This window comes from Salvelinus alpinus, chromosome 1, assembly GCF_045679555.1.
Source record: "Salvelinus alpinus chromosome 1, SLU_Salpinus.1, whole genome shotgun sequence".
Classification (NCBI taxonomy): domain Eukaryota; kingdom Metazoa; phylum Chordata; class Actinopteri; order Salmoniformes; family Salmonidae; genus Salvelinus; species Salvelinus alpinus.
In genome coordinates, this window is record NC_092086.1 from 50394560 (window position 1) to 50413519 (window position 18960).

Genomic DNA, 18960 nt, shown 5'->3' on the forward strand with positions numbered 1-18960 from the left:
CACTGGGTCCAGCAGAGGCCAGGGGGTTAAGTACGGGAGGCCTTTGACTAACACCCCCCCCCCCCAGTCAGATTATGTATACAGATGTTTTGGGTGTGTCTATATGCATATTCACATCCATGATCTATGAATCAAACTTTTTCAAGATTTTGTTTGGTGGTGCAAATGTGATAACAGAATACTGTTTGTGAGTGAGATGAGAGAGAGATTGTTGTGTATTTGTTGTTTTAATTATGTGTATATGATGGGTATATACTGTGTGTGTGTGTGTGTGTGTGTGTGTGTGTGTGTGTGTGTGTGTGTGTGTGTGTGTGTGTGTGTGTGTGTGTGTGTGTGTGTGTGTGTGTGTGTGTGTGTGTGTGTGTGTGTGTGTGTGTGTGTGTGTGTGTGGCTGAGTGGTGCTCTGTCTCCATGCTCCTGTCAGATGTGGGAGCACATTGCCTTTTACTCATCCTCTTGTGAACAGCAGGGCATTCTCAGGAATGTGTGGAACACAGAGAGGGAGAGGAGAACAGAGGGAGGGAGGAGAGGTTAGACTTGGTGAGTCAAAGAGACAGATAGGTGAGCGACAGACCGATTCATCTCAACAAATCGAGAAGGAAAATGAGAGCTGCAGCCCCTCTATTACCCAGCATGCACCTTACCACCTCTTTCCCTGCTACACCTACTGGCAATAAAACACACATATGGCTCAAAGTGTGGTGGGTCCTGTATGGCTCAGTTGGGAGAGCGTGCTTGCAACACCAGCACTGTTGGTTCGATTCCCGGGGCCAACCATACGTAAAACTCATACGTTTCTGCTAAATGCCATATATTCTATAATGTCGTGACCCGGAGGTCTTGTTACTCCCACATTTTCAGTGACCAGAACGATCCCTCCCAGTGTGTCCCATAACTGGCATGTAGAAGACCTTCCAGTAGTAGTTTGCCGGAATGGGAAGTTTGTGTACCACACGGATCAGGGAGGATCCTCCTGGTGTGAATATGGCAGATCATCAAAAATGCTGTTGGAAGTGGATGAAGTGTGAGCTGTAGACAGTGAATTACTCTCTGTCTGTGGGACTGATTTCCTCACGGCTAGTGGACTCACTGACCCCAATCAGCATTTCATCCATTGGTCAGGCTCTAACACACACTCACACACACAGCACTGCTGCAGGACATACTTACATAGTGCACGTGTGCAAACATAGAACATGCTCATGCACTTTCTCTCTGTCTCTCACTCTCTGTCTCTCTTTCTCTCTCTCGTCATGTGTTCTGTAATGCTTGTTGTCCCTGCACTTTCTCTTTCTCTCTCTCTCTCTCTCTCTCTCTCTCTCTCTCTCTCTCTCTCTCTCTCTCTCTCTCTCTCTCTCTCTCTCTCTCTCTCTCTCTCTCTCTCTCTCTCTCTCTCTTTCTCTCTCTCGTCATGTGTTCTGTAATGCTTGTTGTCCCTGCAGTGAGCCAGTGAGCTTGTTCTGACAGGCGGGTTGACAGCGTGGAGCAAGGGGCTGGGATGAGCAGGCAGGCTGATGAGGAGATAGCATACTGAGCTGGGCTGGTTGCCTGGGGTTAGGGAGGATAGGAGAGCCTTCCAGGCAGGCAGGCAATGTACTCCTCTCTCTTTCTCTCCTCTCTCTCTTCTCTCTTTCTCTCCTCTCTTTCTCTCCTCTCTCTCCTCTCTCTCTCACTCCTCTCTCTCTTTTCTCTGCTCTCTCTCTTTTCTCTCTCTCTCCTCTCTCTTTCTCTTCTCTCTCTCCTCTCTCTCTTTTCTCTCTCTCCTCTCTCTTTCTCTTCTCTCTCTCTTTCTATCCTCTCTCCTCTCTCTCTTTCCTCTCGCTTCTCTCTCCTCTCTCTCTTCTCTCTCTCCTCTCTCTTCTCTCTCTCTCTCTCTCTCTCTCCTCTCTCTTCTCTCTCTCTCTCTCTCTTTTCTCTCCTCTCTCTCCTCTCTCTCACTCCTCTCTCTTCTCTCTCTCTCTTTTCTCTCTCCTCTCTCTTTCCTCTCTCTCCTCTCTCTCCTCTCTCTCACTCCTCTCTTTCTCTCCTCTCTTCTCTTTCTCTTCTCTCTCTTTCTCTCCTCTCTCCTCTCTTCTCTCGCTCTTCTCTTTCTCTCTTTTCTCTCTCTCTCTCTCTCTCTCCTCTCTCTTTATTTTCTCTCTCACTACTCTCTCTCTCTTCTCTTTCTCTTCTCTCTCTCTTTCTCTCCTCTCTCTCCTTTCTCTTCTCTCTCTCTCACTCCTATTTCTCTCTCTCTCTCTCTCTCTTTCTCTCTCTCTCTTTCTCTGTGATTGGACTTACAGAGCCACACTCAAACCGTCGACTTTGATCTCCTCTGTACTGCCTTATTTGGTCATCTCTAAATGCCCACATTTTTCAACTTGATGTCCGTGTTTGTGTAGTCCTGGCAAGTCTCTTCTAAAAGGGCTCAGTTGTCACAGTCTAAATGGTCTTTTAGGTGGATGTTGTCGACTGTATTCCATCTTTCTGTTCTATACTCAGTGTTGAGATGTAACTTAGCTTGAGTTTTGGAGCTGTACAGTATTCTGTCTGTTTGACAGACAGAGCTCTTCTAAAACAGACTGAATGCTATGCATCGGACTCTCTCTCACTCTCTCTCTCTCTCTCTCTCATGCTCTGTTAGAACTGTGTGTCGCACACACATGGTCTTCAATTATTACATTTGAGATGGTGTCAGAGCTAAGGTTACTGTGAGTGAGTGAGTGAGTGAGTGAAAGTGTGAGATACCAAATTGAGACACCAAATAATGCATGCAGAGCAGAATTAGGCCGATACCCGCTAATGATCAAAATCCAGAAAAGAGCCGTTAAATTCTACAACCACCTAAAAGGAAGCGATTCCCAAACCTTCCATAACAAAGCCATCACCTACAGAGAGATGAACCTGGAGAAGAGTCCACTAAGCAAGCTGGTCCTGGGGCTCTGTTCACAAACAAAAACACACCCCACAGAGCCCCAGGACAGCAACACAATTAGATCCAACCAAATCATGAGAAAACAAAAAGATAATTACTTGACACATTGGAAAGAATTAACAAAAAAACTGTGCAAACTAGAATGCCATTTGTCCCTAAACAGAGAGTACACAGTGGCAGAATACCTGAACACTGTGACTAACCAAACTTAAGGAAAGCTTTGACTATGTACAGACTCAGTGAGCATAGCCTTGCTATTGAGAAAGGCCGCCGGAGGCAGATCTGGCAGTCAAGAGAAGACAGGCTATGTCCACACTGCTCACAAAATGAGGTGGAAACTGAGCTGCACTTCCTAACCTCCTGCCAAATGTATGACCATATTAGAGAGACATATTTCCCTCAGAATACACAGACCACAGATAAACTCCCTTATCTACTGGGTGAAATATCACAGCAGCAACATTTGTGACCTGTTGCCACAAGAAAAGGGCAACCAGTGAAGAACAAACACCATTGTATATACAACCCATATTTATGTTTATTTATTTGAACATTGTTACAACACTGTATATAGCCATAATAAAACATTTTAAATGTCTTTATTCTTTTGGTATAATGTTAACTGTTAATTTTGCTTTGTTTATTTCACTTTTGTTTATGATCTATTTCACTTGCTTTGGCAATGTAAACATATGTTTCCCATGCCAATAAAGCCTCTTGAATTGAATTGAGAGAGTCTTGTATCTGACCTTTGTCTGCTGTGTAGAACATAGAGACTTTCACGGTCTGGAGGGGCAGACTGCTGGAGGGACCCGTCTCTCTGAGTCTATGCCAGCCTCCATCTTCTACCCACAGCTAAGCTCTTCTCTGGCATGCAGGAAAGGCCACTAACACACAGTGACAGAGGCTAAAGACACAGAATGGCCATCAGGCCTGGCATATGTACTGTATCTCATCAAATTACACATGGAAATATAAGGCAGAGCCTGTGGCATATAGAACCGGCAGGGGTGGTGTGTACTGGTCTAGAACACACACACACACACACACAAACACACACACACACACACACACACACACACACACACACACACACACACACACACACACACACACACACACACACACACACACACACACACACACACACACACACACACGGCTGGCTGGGCTGTACAGCGTTCCTTCTAACAACAGGAAGGAGCGTGCAGCTCTACTGAAGATGAGACGATAGTGAGGACGAGGAGGGCTTATCCTGCCGTTTTTCAAAACATGCCCAGGGAGAAGGACCTATCTGGGTGTCATCTCTGTGCCAGTGGAGGATAGGGCACGGCTGGATCAGACGCTGGATCAGGGGGGCGGAGCCCCGGAATCTCTGTGTCATCTCTGCATCGTCTTATCACAGTGTACAGTGTGGGTAGTGGGAGCTGCAGCAGCTCAAGTCCAGACTGGCACAGCGTAGCATGACCACGTTCCTCTTAGTCCTGGTTGCCCTGGTCTCTGCTTCCTTCTCCCTCGGTCTGCTGTGGGGTCTCTTGTGAACGACAATGAAACTCCAGCTCTGAGTTTTGGCAGATATGTTGACGGGTCACTTAGTTAGAGAGCGAGAGAAGAGAATGTTGAATGGGGAAAAGCCTTGTGAAGAGAAAAGGGCAGCGAGTTGTTTGAGTTTAGTGTTGTGTTCTGTTCTGTTCGTTGGCTGGGTGCTGTTGTTGCTGTCCCACACTCCCTGGGAGGTTGTCCTTCACTCCAGCAGAGAGAGAGTTCACTGACTCTTAAGTGCTGATAGAGAGAATGTGTGGACTGGAGCAGTGAATGAAAAACAAAGAACTGGGAGAGATGGGAGGATTGGGTTTGGTAGAAAGAGACTGGGAGAGATGGGAGGATTGGGTTTGGTAGAAAGAGACTGGGAGAGATGGGAGGATTGGGTTTGGTAGAAAGAGACTGGGAGAGATGGGAGGATTGGGTTTGGTAGAAAGAGACTGAGAGAGATGGGAGGATTGGGTTTGGTAGAAAGAGACTGAGAGAGATACAGTTGAAGTCGGAAGTTTACATACACTTAGGTTGGAGTCATTAAAACTAATTTTTCAACCACTCCACAAATTTCTTGTCCTAACCGACTTGCCAAAACTATAGCTTGTTAACATCTACTTTGTGCATGACACAAGTAATTTTTCCAACAATTGTTTACAGACAGATTATTTCACTTATAATTCACTGTATCACAATTCCAGTGGGTCAGAAGTTTACATACACTAAGTTGACTGTGCCTTTAAACAGCTTGGAAAATTCCAGAAAATTATAACATGGCTTTAGAAGCTTCTGATAGACTAATTGACATAATTTGAGTCAATTGGAGGTGTACCTGTGGATGTATTTCAAGGCCTACCTTCAAACTCAGTGCCTCTTTGCTTGACATCATGGGAAAATCAAAAGAAATCAGCCAAGACCTCAGAAAAAAAATTGTGGGCCTCCACAAGTTTGGTTCATCCTTGGGAGCAATTTCCAAATGCCTGCAGGTACCACGTTCATCTGTACCAAACAATAGTACGCAAGTATAAACACCATGGGACCACGCAGCTGTCATACCGCTCAGGAAGGAGACGCGTTTTGTCTCCTAGAGATGAACCTACTTTGGTACGAAAAGTGCAAATCAATCCCAGAACAACAGCAAAGGACCTTGTGAAGATGCTGGAGGAAACCGGTACAAAAGTATCTATATCCACAGTAAAACGAGTCCTATATCAACATAATCTTAAAGGCCGCTCAGCAAGGAAGAAGCCACTGCTCCAAAACCGCCATAAAAAAGCCAGACTACGGTTTGCAACTGCACATGGGGACAAAGATCGTACTTTTTGGAGAAATGTCCTCTGGTCTGATGAAACAAAAATAGAACTGTTTGGCCATAGTGACCATTGTTATGTTTGGAGGAAAAAGGGGGAGGCTTGCAAGCCGAAGAACACCATCCCAACCGTGAAGCACGGGGGTGGCAGCATCATGTTGTGAGGGTGCTTTGCTGCAGGAGGGACTGGTGCACTTCACAAAATAGATGGCGTCATGAGGGAGGAAAATGATGTGGATATATTGAAGCAACATCTCAAGACATCAGTCATGAAGTTAAAGCTTGGTCGCAAATGGGTCTTCCAAATGCACAATGACCCCAAGCATACTTCCAAAGTTGTGGCAAAATTGCTTAAGGACAACAAGGTCAAAGTATTGGAGTGGCCATCACAAAGCCTTGACCTCAATCCTAAAGAACATTTTTGGGCAGAACTGAAAAAGCGTGTGCGAGCAAGGAGGCCTACAAACCTGACTCAGTTACACCAGCTCTGTCAGGAGGAATGGGCCAAAATTCACCCAACTTATTGTTGGAAGCTTGTGGAATGCTACCCAAAACGTTTGACCCAAGTTAAACAATTTAAAGACAATGCTACCAAATACTAATTGAGTGTATGTAAACTTCTGACCCACTGGGAATGTGATGAAAGAAATAAAAGCTGAAATAAATCATTCTCTCTACTATTATTCTGACATTTCACATTCTTAAAATAAAGTGGTGATCCTAACTGACCTAAGACAGAGAATTTTTACTAGGATTAAATGTCAGGAATTGTGAAAAACTGAGTTTAAATGTATTTGGCTAAGGTGTATGTAAACTTCCGACTTCAACTGTAGATGTTAATGAGAGCGTGAGAGAAAGGAGAGTGAGAGGTAAGAAATGTGATCATAGGCCTTTTTCCCACATAGAAACGGTGCTCACACCCACCCTCTGCTCACGCTGTGTGTATGAGTGTGTGTGTGTGTGTTGGATATATGTCTTCCTGTGTGTACAGTAAGGACAAGGAACTCTCCTCTCCTCCATCTTTCTCCTCCAGTCTTTGGTGCGTGGTAGGAATGTAAAAGCCATCTGACTTCGAATGGAAACTCCAATGGTGTGTGGTGTGATTGACCATCTAACTTGTCTGTATTAACATTCAGACCCTGCCTGGCTCAGAGTATTATACACTCCATCCATCGGTGCGAGTCCTCCTCCATCTTGGCTCAGTGCTGGCTCCATCACGCCCATGCCTTTGGCCCACTGCCCGGTGTGGCTCCGTGATGAGCCAGGCAGGTCCAGTTTCAGTCTCTGCCCAAGCCGCGGAGGGAAACAGAAACGTCATCCCCGGCCCAAAGTTATAATTTTCATCTGTTAATTACATAGAGGCTCGGATCGGCTAAATATACCGGCAGCCGGGGCCTGGGGGAGGGGGGGTGAAAGGGGCCCCAGGATCCCACCCTTCTTCCCAAACACAGAGGGGGTTGGAGGGGGCACGGAGGCCTGCTGGAGCCCTGTGGCTTCGGGAGCTCCACTCTACTTCTGAATACACGCTGGGAAAAAAGAGTGAGAGAGAGAGAGAGAGAGAAAGAAAGAAAAAAGGAGGGGGTGGGGGGCTGTGATTGCAGCGGAGGCCAATCGTGATGCTCTGATTGCTCCCAGTGGTTGTGGTTCGGGGGGGGGGGGGGGGGTAGCTCTTTGCCAGATGTTGTCGTTCCTCTGTTTAAGTTACATGCTACATGGAATACACACAGGGAGACGGATGTTATTGCTGAAACATAATCAAGGCAAGACAAGGTTCTGTACCTGACAAGACCCAGCCGCTGCCTCTCGCAGCAACCTTCAGACAGACACGACTAGATGTAGACTCTAGTGGTGCAAGGGTTCTGGAAGAGAATGACCTGTAGACTTATTGATGGGAGAGTGAGTTGGTAGATGTAACGTTATTGATGGTGGTTGGGGTGAGAGTTGTCATTGTGCCTGTCACTGTTGCGACTCCAGAGATTGATGGCCTCCAGAGGTGTAGTAGCAAGAAGTGATGTGGATGGTCGTCAGGCGAGATGGTCGCCATGGTGATGGGTAGGGGTTTGCAACGTTGTCGACGGCGACCACAAGAAGAGCAGCTGCTGCACTCGAGTGGAAAAACAAGAGCACCGAGAGAAACAAAACGAGAAAAAAGAGACATGCTCAGAACATGGGTGTATTTTTAGAGCAGAATAATTTCACAGTTGAGTAAAAACAGGTCAATTTGGACACGTCCCGTCTCGTGCCTTTCCAGTTACCCCTTCATCTCTTAGATGCGATTGTCTCAGTGAACGTGACCAAACTCTCCTCATAAAAAAACGGCTTCAAATGAGGAACCAGTAGGCTGAAGTGTATCACTCTCTCTCCACTTAGTGTGTGGTAGTTGTTGGGGAGACGGAGAGAGAGAGAGAGAGAGAGAGAGAGAGAGGGAGGGAGAAGAGGAAGAATGAGACAGGAAAGCCCAGGAGGGTTGTAAAGGGAGAATGAAATTCTCATATCATCTTCTCTCTCTCTCGCTCTCTCGCTCTCTCTCTCTCTCTCTCTCTCTCTCTCTCTCTCTCTCTCTCTCTCTCTCTCTCTCTCTCTCTCTCTCTCTCTCTCTCTCTCTCTCTCTCTCTCTCTCTCTCTCTCGCTCTCTCGCTCTCTCGCTCTCTCTCTCTCTCTCTCTCTCTCTCTCTCTCTCTCTCTCTCTCTCTCTCTCTCTCTCTCTCTCTCTCTCTCTCTCTCTCTCTCTCTCTCTCTCTCTCTCTCTCTCTCTCTCTCTCTCGCTCTCTCGCTCTCTCTCTCTCTCTCTCTCTCTCTCTCTCTCTCTCTCTCTCTCTCTCTCTCTCTCTCTCTCTCTCTCTCTCTCTCTCTCTCTCTCTCTCTCTCTCTCTCTCTCTCTCTCTCTCTCTCTCTCTCTCTCTCTCTTCTTTCTCTGTCTGTCTCTCTCTCTCTGTCTCTCACTCTCTCTCTCTCTCTCTCTCTTCTGTCTGTCTCTCTCTCTCTCTCACTCTCTCTCTCTCTCTTCTTTCTCTGTCTGTCTTTCTGTCTGTCTGCCTGTGTGTGTGTGTGTGTGTGTGTGTGTGTGTGTGTGTGTGTGTGTGTGTGTGTGTGTGTGTGTGTGTGTGTGTGTGTGTATGACTAATGAGAACATGGAGTCGGATGATACGAGCACCAGAACTCCCTTGGTGGCATTGAAGTGCTGCACAGCCAGGGAGAAGGTTGATGTGGCTGGGTCTCTCACCTCAGTCTTCCACCCCCCCATTCTCCTTCATGTACCAACAGCTCATACTAGTTAATTATTCATCAAGCTAATGATAATGCTCCATGGGGCGAGACCTGCACACAATGCATTTAAGTGCAGTGGGTGTGCCGTAAAGCAGGGGTTTTCAAACTGGGGTCTGTGGCACCCAAGGTTTTTTTTTATTATGCTCGCTGCAACAGAATACCATCATGCATGCCATTTTTATGTCTCTGCATCCGGTATAAGGGAAGTTACAGGTAGTGTCACGTGCCAATGCTAGCTAGCGTTAGCGCAATGACTGGAAGTCTACAGGAACAGTTAGCAAGCTATCCGACTCTGGGGAAGTAGACAAATGACTTCATTGCAAAATCTCAAACTATCCATTCAATACGGAGGAAAGTACAGTCATTGGAGCTAATTACATGTTTTTTTTCTATATAAAAAAATTCTAAGTGGTCATTTTCTGGATGGAAAAACAGATAGAATACCATCTTAGAGAACTAACGATCAAATCAAATCTAGACAGTCAGGGAGAATTGAAAATTCAGGGCACACGGCCGTAGATGTTGTTATAATGTTTGAGCAGAGGAACACAGCATTAGCCATGGCAAAATGCATAGAATTGCAGGAAATTAGCTTTAAAACGGTAAAATTGTCTCTCAGCGCCATGCCAAACGGTGTAGAATTGCTTGAAATTTGCCTCAAAACGGCTAAATGTTCTCATCTCAATTGAATTTGTTTTCGAAATTGCTTTACTACAGCAACGTTTTCTCTACACTGCCAAGATGCCTCTCTAGCTAGTTTAGAGTTTACACTTCCTTTATCAAACTGTCTACCAAATCTATTCATTTTTTAAATGTTGATTACTTCTACTTGCCAGTAGCATTCACCTGATGACAAGAAAATATGTGATTTATTTTTTTGCTAACATATGATGGGGGGCCCTGGGTCACTGGTTTGGCTGGGCGGGGGCCCTGGGTCACTGGTTTGGCTGGTCGGGGGCCCTAGGTCACTGGTTTGGCTGCGCGGGGGCCCTAGGCCACTGGTTTGGCTGGGTGGGGGCCCTAGGCCACTGGTTTGGCTGGGCGGGGGCCCTTGGTCACTGGTTTGGCTGGGCGGGGGCCCTAGGTCACTGGTTTGGCTGGGCGGAGGCCCTAGGTCACTGGTTTGGCTGAGCGGGGGCCCTGGGTCACTGGTTTGGCTGGGCGGGGGCTCTAGGTCACTGATTTGGCTGGGCGGGGGCCCTAGGCCACTGGTTTGGCTGGGCGGGGGCCCTAGGCCACTGGTTTGGCTGGGCGGGGGCCCTGGGTCACTGGTTTGGCTGGGCGGGGGCCCTAGGTCACTGGTTTGGCTGGGCGGGGGCCCTGGGTCACTGGTTTGGCTGGGCGGGGGCCCTAGGCCACTGGTTTGGCTGGGCGGGGGCCCTGGGTCACTGGTTTGGCTGGGCGGGGGCCCTAGGTCACTGGTTTAGCTGGGCGGGGGCCCTGGGTCACTGGTTTGGCTGGGCGATGGCCCTAGGTCACTGGTTTGGCTGGGCGGGGGCCCTAGGTCACTGGTTTGGCTGGGCGGGGGCCCTGGGCTAGAACAGTTTGAAAACCCCTGCCATAGGGTGGATGTGTGTCTTCCCAATCAAGGCACACATCCTCCAAGCACTTCCAACCCCTAGTCCTCATGCAGGCATCTTCCAAGCTCTTCCAACCCCTAGTCCTCATGCAGGCATCTTCCAAGCTCTTCCAACCCCTAGTCCTCATGCAGGCATCTTCCAAGCTCTTCCAACCCCTAGTCCTCATGCAGGCATCTTCCAAGCTCTTCCAACCCCTAGTCCTCATGCAGGCATCTTCCAAGCTCTTCCAACCCCTAGTCCTCATGCAGGCATCGTCCAAGCACTTCCAACCCCTAGTCCTCATGCAGGCATCTTCCAAGCTCTTCCAACCCCTAGTCCTCATGCAGGCATCTTCCAAGCACTTCCAACCCCTAGTCCTCATGCAGGCATCTTCCAAGCACTTCCAACCCCTAGTCCTCATGCAGGCATCTTCCAAGCTCTTCCAACCCCTATTCCTCATGCAGGCATCTTCCAAGCTCTTCCAACCCCTAGTCCTCATGCAGGCATCTTCCAGTACAGTACAGCCAGTGGAGGAATTCTGACCACACTGAAGACTATACTTAACAAACCCAGCCACAAGAGAACTCCATATTTAGGGATATTAGTGCCCTGTGTGTGTGTGTGTGTGTGTGTGTGTGTGTGTGTGTGTGTGTGTGTGTGTGTGTGTGTGTGTGTGTGTGTGTGTGTGTGTGTGTGTGTGTGTGTGTGTGTGTGTGTGTGTGTGTGTGTGTGTGTGTGTGTGTGTGTGTGTGATCATATCTGTCTCATTCTGCTCTCCATCAGCCTGCTACTTCTCCATCTTTTGTTTCTGCTTTACATCTCGGTCTCTCTCGCTCGGTCTCTCGCTCGGTCTCTCTCTCGATCGCTCTCTCTGTCTCTCTCTCGGTCTCTCGCTCGGTCTCTCTCTTCAATTCAAAAGGCTTTATTGGCATGGGAAACTTGTTTACATCGCCAAAGCAAGTGCAATAGATAATAAACATGGGTGAAAAAAACGATCAGAAATGAACAGTAAACATTACACTCACAAAAGTGTCAAAACAATAGAGACATTTCAAATGTTATATTATGGCTATGTGTACAGTGTTGTAACAATGTGCGAGTAGGGAAATTAAATCAACATAAATATGGGTTGTATTTATAATCTCTATCTCCTCTCTTTCTCTTCCTCTCTCGCTCTCTGGCCTGCTAGGTTTCAGGCTGGCTGGCTGACTCATGTATCCCATGTTCCCCTTGGGCATTAGTGGGGTCGTGGATGTTCACTGAAGGGTATATTGGACACACCCACCTCCTTGTATCCCACCGATATCCACATTCAGCCAATCAGCTCTCTCTGAGCTCTCCACTCAGCCAATCATCTTCCGCTATGTGTCTCACCCCAGTAGTGCCATGTTCCCTGTAATCACTGTATGCATCAATGCGTGCATTTGGTGGTGTTGTGCGCCTGAATATGTGTCATTGCTTGTAAGGGGAATCCGGGTCGGATGGATGTGTCTGTGAGAGTGTGGATCAGTCTGGGTTGGCCCAGGTTAGAACTCACATGGTCTCACATGGTTCAACTATAACAGCATGAGGTCACCACACACACACACACACACACACGTATAATTCATCCATAATGTGCTGTCTGCGTTCCTGTGGGGGAAGTCGAGGGTCAGGTGTGTCTGATTTGTTTGTTTCCCGTCTGCTGGAGAGATGGGGCGTGTTGTGTCAGTCAGACAGTCATGCAGTCAGACAGGGCCAGGCAGGGAGGGACCACCCTGCTCCTCTCAGCTGTGTAAATGGGTTCGAGGTGAGGGGGGCGAAGACGTAAGAGGACTCCGCTCTTGTTTCCCCAACTCCACCTGCCGCTGGCCTCCTACCACTCGTTCCTCCTCACAACAGGTGTGACCTCACCTCTGATCTCCCGTCAGAGTACCCTGGCCCAGCCCTAGCCATAACCATTAGAAAGGAAACCTAAAACTGACTGTAGACCAGTGCTTACATTACCTCACACCAACACCATCTTTTCCAAGCACATCCATCCCCTGCACTGAAAACCCTATGATGACACAGCCATCCTACTACAGTAAAACTAACTGTGTGTGGGTTTCCACTCTGTTCTCACATCTGCCGTTGAGCTGCATGGTATGTCTGCCCTCTAGTGGTCAGAGAGCTGTAACTGCGCCTTCTGTGGACTCACAGCCTTTGGCCTCTGTGTGTCGTGGATTTGCAGGAGATTAGAGTTAAAATTAACCTGCTTAAAAGAGACCGTTCCTTTTTTATCCATCCACTGCTTTTCATAGGATCCACTGCTGGGAGTAATGGTCGTCTGTCTAGACTGTTCTGCTATCTAATGTTTTCTGGACTGACGGGCGGAGTCCACCAGTTAGCCAGCCTCTCTCGTTCTCTCTTCCTGTCGTTTTCACTGTGCTTACTGTATGTGTCTCTAGCTACACACAGGGAGTTATAGTGACAGTGGAAGGCTGTGTAGAGTGGTGGATTCCTCTGGGCTGGCCATGACTCTGACCTGGAAACATAGACCTGGAGGAAAACCTCTCAACACACACACACCCACACACACACACACACACACACCTTCATAGCCACCTTGTCCTCGGTGACCCTAGTTTCTTCTTGTTAAACTCTTGTCTGTGTCTGTGTCTGTGTTTACTGAAAACATCCCCCTGTTTTGTCCGCGTAGTCATTTGTTTGATCTCTCTCACTGACACGGAACGTCTCACTCTCTCTAACACAGCTCAATGGCTGGGGCGGCAGGTAGCTTAGTGGTTAGAGCGTTGGACTAGTAACCGAAAGCTTGCAAGATCAAATCCCCGAGCTGACAAGGTCTGTCGTTCTGCCCCTGAACAAGGCAGTTAACCCACTGTTCCTGTTGGTGTCTCTATGTATCTCTCCAGTGGTGGAAAAAATACCCAATTGTCATACTTCAGTAAAAGTATAGATTCTTTAATATAAAGTTGTAAAAGTGAAAGTCACCCAGTAAAATACTACTAAAAGTATTTGGTTTTAAATATACTTAAGTATCAAAAGTAAAAGTATAAATCATTTCAAAATCCTTGTATTAAGCAAAGCGGACGGCACCATGTTCTTGCTTTTAAAATGTACGGATAGCCAGGGGCACACAATTTGTGTTTAGTCAGTCCTCCAGAACATAGGCAGTAGGGATGACCACGTGTTCTCTTGATAAGTGCGGGAATTTCACAATTTTACTGTCCTGCTAAGCATTCAAAATGTAACAATGTAACAATACCCCTGCATCTCTCTGATATAGATCCTGCCTGATGTCTTGCTCAGCTAGCTGTGTGTATGAGGGTTGTTTTGGCTGGTGGTTCTCAGTCAGTCAGTGAAGAATGGGAGTGGGCCTGCAATGCTCTGCTCTGCTCTGCTCTGCTGTGTCTCCATCGGACTGGGTCTCCATCGGACTGGGTCTCCATCGGACTGGGTCCCCATCGGGCTGTGTCCCCATCGGGCTGTGTCCCCATCGGGCTGTGTCCCCATTAGGCTGTGTCCCCATTAGGCTGTGTCCCCATCAGGCTGTGTTAGTTAATCTGCTGGCCGGTGGTGTCGGCGTCACTATGAAGGGGATTATCTACCAACTAATCTGTCTGTGAGCAGGCGCTCCCTCCGCTTTCTCTCTCTTTCACTCACTCACTGACTCACTGACTCACTGACTCACTCACTCACTCACTCACTCACTCACTCACTCACTCACTCACTCACTCACTCACTCACTCACTCACTCACTCACTCACTCTCTGGCTCGGTGGTGCCCATGGCAGGGAGGGCGAAGGGCCGGGGCGGCTGTATGGTAGGCTGGGGGCAAGAGGCGAGCAGTGTGGCATCTCTCCAGAGATTAGCGGCGTGTGCCGTTTGAATCTCACACTCTTTGATTTCAGGGGGTTTAGGGGCGGATGCGAGGTTACGATGACGAAGAAATGAAGACGACAAGCCACAGACAGACAGGCGTACAGATGTTCCCTTTCTCCCGGGATGTTCAGGCGCTAGTGGTGTTTAGGCCTCATCCAACCGCAACGTAGCAGGAATGTGTACCTGTGCGCCAATCAGCAGCCAGCATGGGTCACTGGTGGCAACGGTGGTATTGTGACAGCGCACGGTGTGTGACTACTTTGTCCTCCGTGTGAACTGCAACTCAACACCTTTTCTCTCCGCTCTTTTGTTGCTTGCTTCTCCTTCTCCTGTTTTTGTAAATATCTCCACAGCTCATTAGAGAGAGGGAGAGGCGGAGAGACAGTGATCTATTGTTCCCAATTGGGCTTGTCTGTTATTGGCAAAACTCCACGCAAAATTCAGTATGAGTCTCTCACAATGCTGCACTTGTGATAAGCAGATCGTTTTCATTGATTGAACCAGGTATGCTCATCGTAGGGTGGTGCCAGCTTATGATGTCATACACACAGTATCCCCTGTCAAGGCCAGTCCCCTTCTGAAGCTTCCATCTGGCTGTGGTCTTTTTTTGAATGGGACGTCCCCCCTGAGTGATCTGCTCCTGGTGTCTCTCCGTCCGGTCCTGGTGTCTCTCCGTCCGGTCCTGGTGTCTCTCCGTCCGGTCCTGGTGTCTCTCCGTCCGGTCCTGGTGTCTCGCCGTCCGGTCCTGGTGTCTCTCCGTCCGGTCCTGGTGTCTCTCCGTCCGGACCTGGTGTCTCTCCGTCCGATCCTGGTGTCTCGCCGTCCGCTCCTGGTGTCTCTCCGTCCGGTCCTGGGCGGGTTCTGCTTGGCGGTCTGTCAGAACCCAAACCTCCGGTCTGACCACAGGCTGAACACAACCCCTCACGGTCACAGCCCACAGTCACAGCCCACAGTCACAGCACAGCCCACAGCCTATAAGATTTGAGTCTTCGTGAGAGCGTAATTACACCCCAGCAGTGTATTTATACACGTGTGTGACTCTATGGACCACGTGTGTGTCTGTGTGTGGAAGGAGCATTCCCTTTTGTGTAGTGTGTTTGTGTACAGTTTGTACGTCTGCACATTTTGTATTGTGTATAGCTGGTGGGTGTTTTTATCACAGGAGGTTGGTGGAACCTTAATTGGGGAGGACAGGTGGTAATGGTATCAAATACATCAAACATGGTTTCCATGCGTTTGATGCCATTCCATTCGCTCCGTTCCAGCCATCATTATGAGCCGTCCTCCCCTCACCAGCCTCCACTGATGTTTATTGTATTTCGACATACACTAGGTGAGCCTGCAAAGTGTATTTTCTGTGTGTGACTGGAGAGCACGGTGTGTGTGTGTGTTTTAGAGAGTGTGTGTACCATGTGTGTGTGTTCCGGTGTTGTGGCCGTGTTGGTGCTTGCCCTGCTGTATGGCAGCAGGTGAAACCAGTCTAACCTCATCTGTAACTGGTCTATGTAGTGAGTTTCTAGAGAGAGGATCAGGGCATGAAGCCTTAGCTCCGTCAGACTCACCATGGTCACCTGCCTGCCACTCAGGACCCCTGGAGGTTTGGTGAGAACTCTGCTGTGTGTGTCACTGTTTGTTTTAGTGTTTGTGTGTGTGAATTCATGACTTAGTGTGAGGGGGCGGGAGGGCAGTGTCAAATTGATGTCCAATTGCAGCTGTTTTATTCTGGTCTGCCTGGCTGGCGGTGGTGCTGCTGGAGTGAAGTGGCAGCCTGTTGCTCTCTCTGTCTCTTTTCTTTGTGTTTGAAATCTGACTTTTTGGGGGGGGGGGGGCCCTGAGCGGCGGGAGGTGGAGGGGGGTGGGAGTTGAGTGCTGGCATCATAGCTGTGTCACTGTGTCTGTGTCTCTTTCACACATACACAAGCGCCACTAAACTCCCTGTACACACACAGGGCAGGACAGAGCCACAGGGAGCTGCTGTTGGATTTAGGCAGACCACATCACCAGCCTACAGTTAAACTCCATCCGGACTTCAAGAGTGGAGCACAGTGTCGGGGCCCGGCTCTCAGTGTTCACAGTGTACATGTTGGATGTTGTGTGTGTGTGTTTTTGGCTCTCTCAAAGTGGATTTTGCGTGACAGATTGGAATGATCGTGGAGTGAAATGATCGTGGAGATTGTGGAGTGCAGAAAGGAGGGAACAGAGGAGAGAGAGCGTGAACGAGGGACAGAGACGGAGCGAAGGATGAATTGGTAGAAGTGAAGCCGGACAACGAGCTGGAGGCTGACAGAAGGAGAGGAAAAAAAGAGATTCGGGAAGAGAGAGACAGGGAGGGCGGGAAAGAGAGAGAGCGAGAGGAGGAGGGAGGACAGAGGAGACAGAGGAGCCCAACCCTCTAGCTGTAACAGTTTGTGTGTTAGGGGGGGTTGACAGACACAGTGGCTTTGTGTCCTGCTGAACACCACTGGACAGGACACTGCTGTGCTGGAAGAGGAGAGGCACTGTCAGTTAGTCTGTCAGTCGCTCTGTCAGTCAGTCAGTCAGACCGTCTGTCTGTCTGTAGGGAAATTAGACCTCTCTGCTACCACTCTGGCGTACATCTGCTCTCCAGGACTTCTTTAATATCATTTCAGGGCCTAGGACGCCCCACCACGGCATGCGTGCACCCCCCAGCGTGTGTGTGTGCCTTGGAAAGCTCCTTCACATCCTTGGAGGTCAGGAGTTTGAGACTGTGATGTGGAACTAAAAGCATGCATCTTGGAGACGTGCCAGCATCAGGATGGAGAGGAACACAGAGGAGAACAGGAGACTGAACTGAATTGGTTGGAACTATTGGGATTTTGTTTTTTCAGGGATGATCTTGGTCCATCTGAAGAGCTACTCAGCCCTCTTGGCTTCTGCTTTCACTGATTGGTTTATCTCAATGGAAGAATGACTTGGCCAGAGAGGATGCAGGTGTTACACTGACACCTGTGTTGTTTACTGGAAAATAGCGTGTTTGTGCGATAGTGTCAAGACTTTGCCCCCTCCTGTGTGTGGCCCATGTTGGCATCGGGTCGGCCCGTGTTGGGTAATCTCTGTGCCCCCATGCCCGCGGCTATACCCCCCTACCCTGCTCTACCAGCTAGGTCAGAGTGGTGCTTCCAGAATCCCGTAGGGGTGGACTGTAGTGCCGCCGAGCCTCGCTGTATCTGGTTGGCAGTGCTGCGTGGTGCCCCCTTGCCCTCGCCCCCCACCATGAGGCCAGTCCCAGTCAGCAGCCGTGCCCAGCAACGTTCTCACCAGCCCAGGGTAAGGACTGTGCCCAGATCTCACCACACCCCTGTAAGGTGGAGGTTTGTGGGTCTACCTCAGAATCTCAGTTGAGGTATCCATATAGTTATGTGGAACTGGTGTTTTGCTAATTGTGCAGTGTGTATGCTTGTTTGTGTGTTAGCGAGAGAGAGCTTCTCCTCATGTGTTTTTCTCTGTCTGTCACAGGAGGTTGGTGGCACCGTAATTGGGGAGGACGGGCTCGGGGCAATGGCTGGGACGCAATGAGTGGTTTCCATGTGTTTGATGCCATTCCATTCGCTCCGTTCCAGACATTATTAAGAGCCGTCCTCCCCTCAGCAGCCTCCACTGGTGTGTATGTGGCAGTGTGATGCTGAATGTGAGCGACAATAATGCAGTAATCATTAAGCATCGGCTGTAGTTGTGTTGTCCTCTTTAGGGGGCTGTGCCATATTGACTGTTTCCCCCTGGAGGGGCGTGACTAATTAGTGAGTTAAGGCAGATGAAGGGGCTTGTTATGTGGCAGTTTGAGAGGGGGTGGAGGGGCAATGCGCCCTCCAGGCCTGCAGAATTCAGGGCATCTCTCATCCATGTGCACTCAGCGTGTGTGTGTGTGTGTGTGTGTGTGTGTGTGTGTGTGTGTGTGTGTGTGTGTGTGTGTGTGTGTGTGTGTGTGTGTGTGTGTGTGTGTGTGTGTGTGTGTGTGTGTGTGTGTGTGTGTGTGTGTGTGCGCGCATGTGTGTGTGTGTTGAAGCGCAGTGTGTGTTTGCTTTCTCTCTCTGTCTCTCTCTCAGACATGCAGTTGAGAAATGGCGGCTTGGGGAATGTGGGCAGGCAGGGGAAAGAGCAGCCAGGGCCAGGCTATAGTATACAGACACAGCTGGAGTGTGTACACAAACACACTGTCTGTGTACAGTAATGGCCTCTCGCAGTAATGTGTACAGCATCAGTCCTGGAATCTCCGCCAGCTCCCTCTGTAATTGTGTTGACCAGGATAGTAACACCAGTAATGTGTACAGCATCAGTCCTGGAATCTATCAGTATCTCTCTCTGATGGGAGTAGACACATTTTGATACATCCAGTAGCCTGATAGACTTTACTGTTGCCTGTATGCCACTGAGTGTAGGGTTTAAGGAGAGTTTGGGTTATTATGGATAGGATCTGTGGATGTATACTGAACAATACTGAACAACAGTTCAGTTGGCAGCCAGGCCCAGCCAATCAGAATACGTTTTCCCCCACA

General features: G+C 48.9%; 1 protein-coding gene across 8 annotated transcripts in view; it reads left to right on the forward strand.

The window, feature by feature from the left end:
* LOC139579137 (rho GTPase-activating protein 23-like) overlaps positions 1–18960 on the forward strand; it is a 102052-nt gene that overhangs the window by 41398 nt on the left and 41694 nt on the right. For 6 of the 8 annotated variants that reach the window (XM_071407452.1, XM_071407471.1, XM_071407479.1 and 3 more), the window contains exon 1: positions 16362–17734. The exons of the other annotated variants lie outside the window; for them this stretch is intronic. In XM_071407452.1, the coding sequence (XP_071263553.1) occupies positions 17486–17734 (249 nt within the window). In that variant the 5' untranslated portion in view covers positions 16362–17485. Of the gene's footprint in view, positions 1–16361; positions 17735–18960 lie in introns of those variants that run through there. 8 annotated transcript variants of the gene reach the window in all.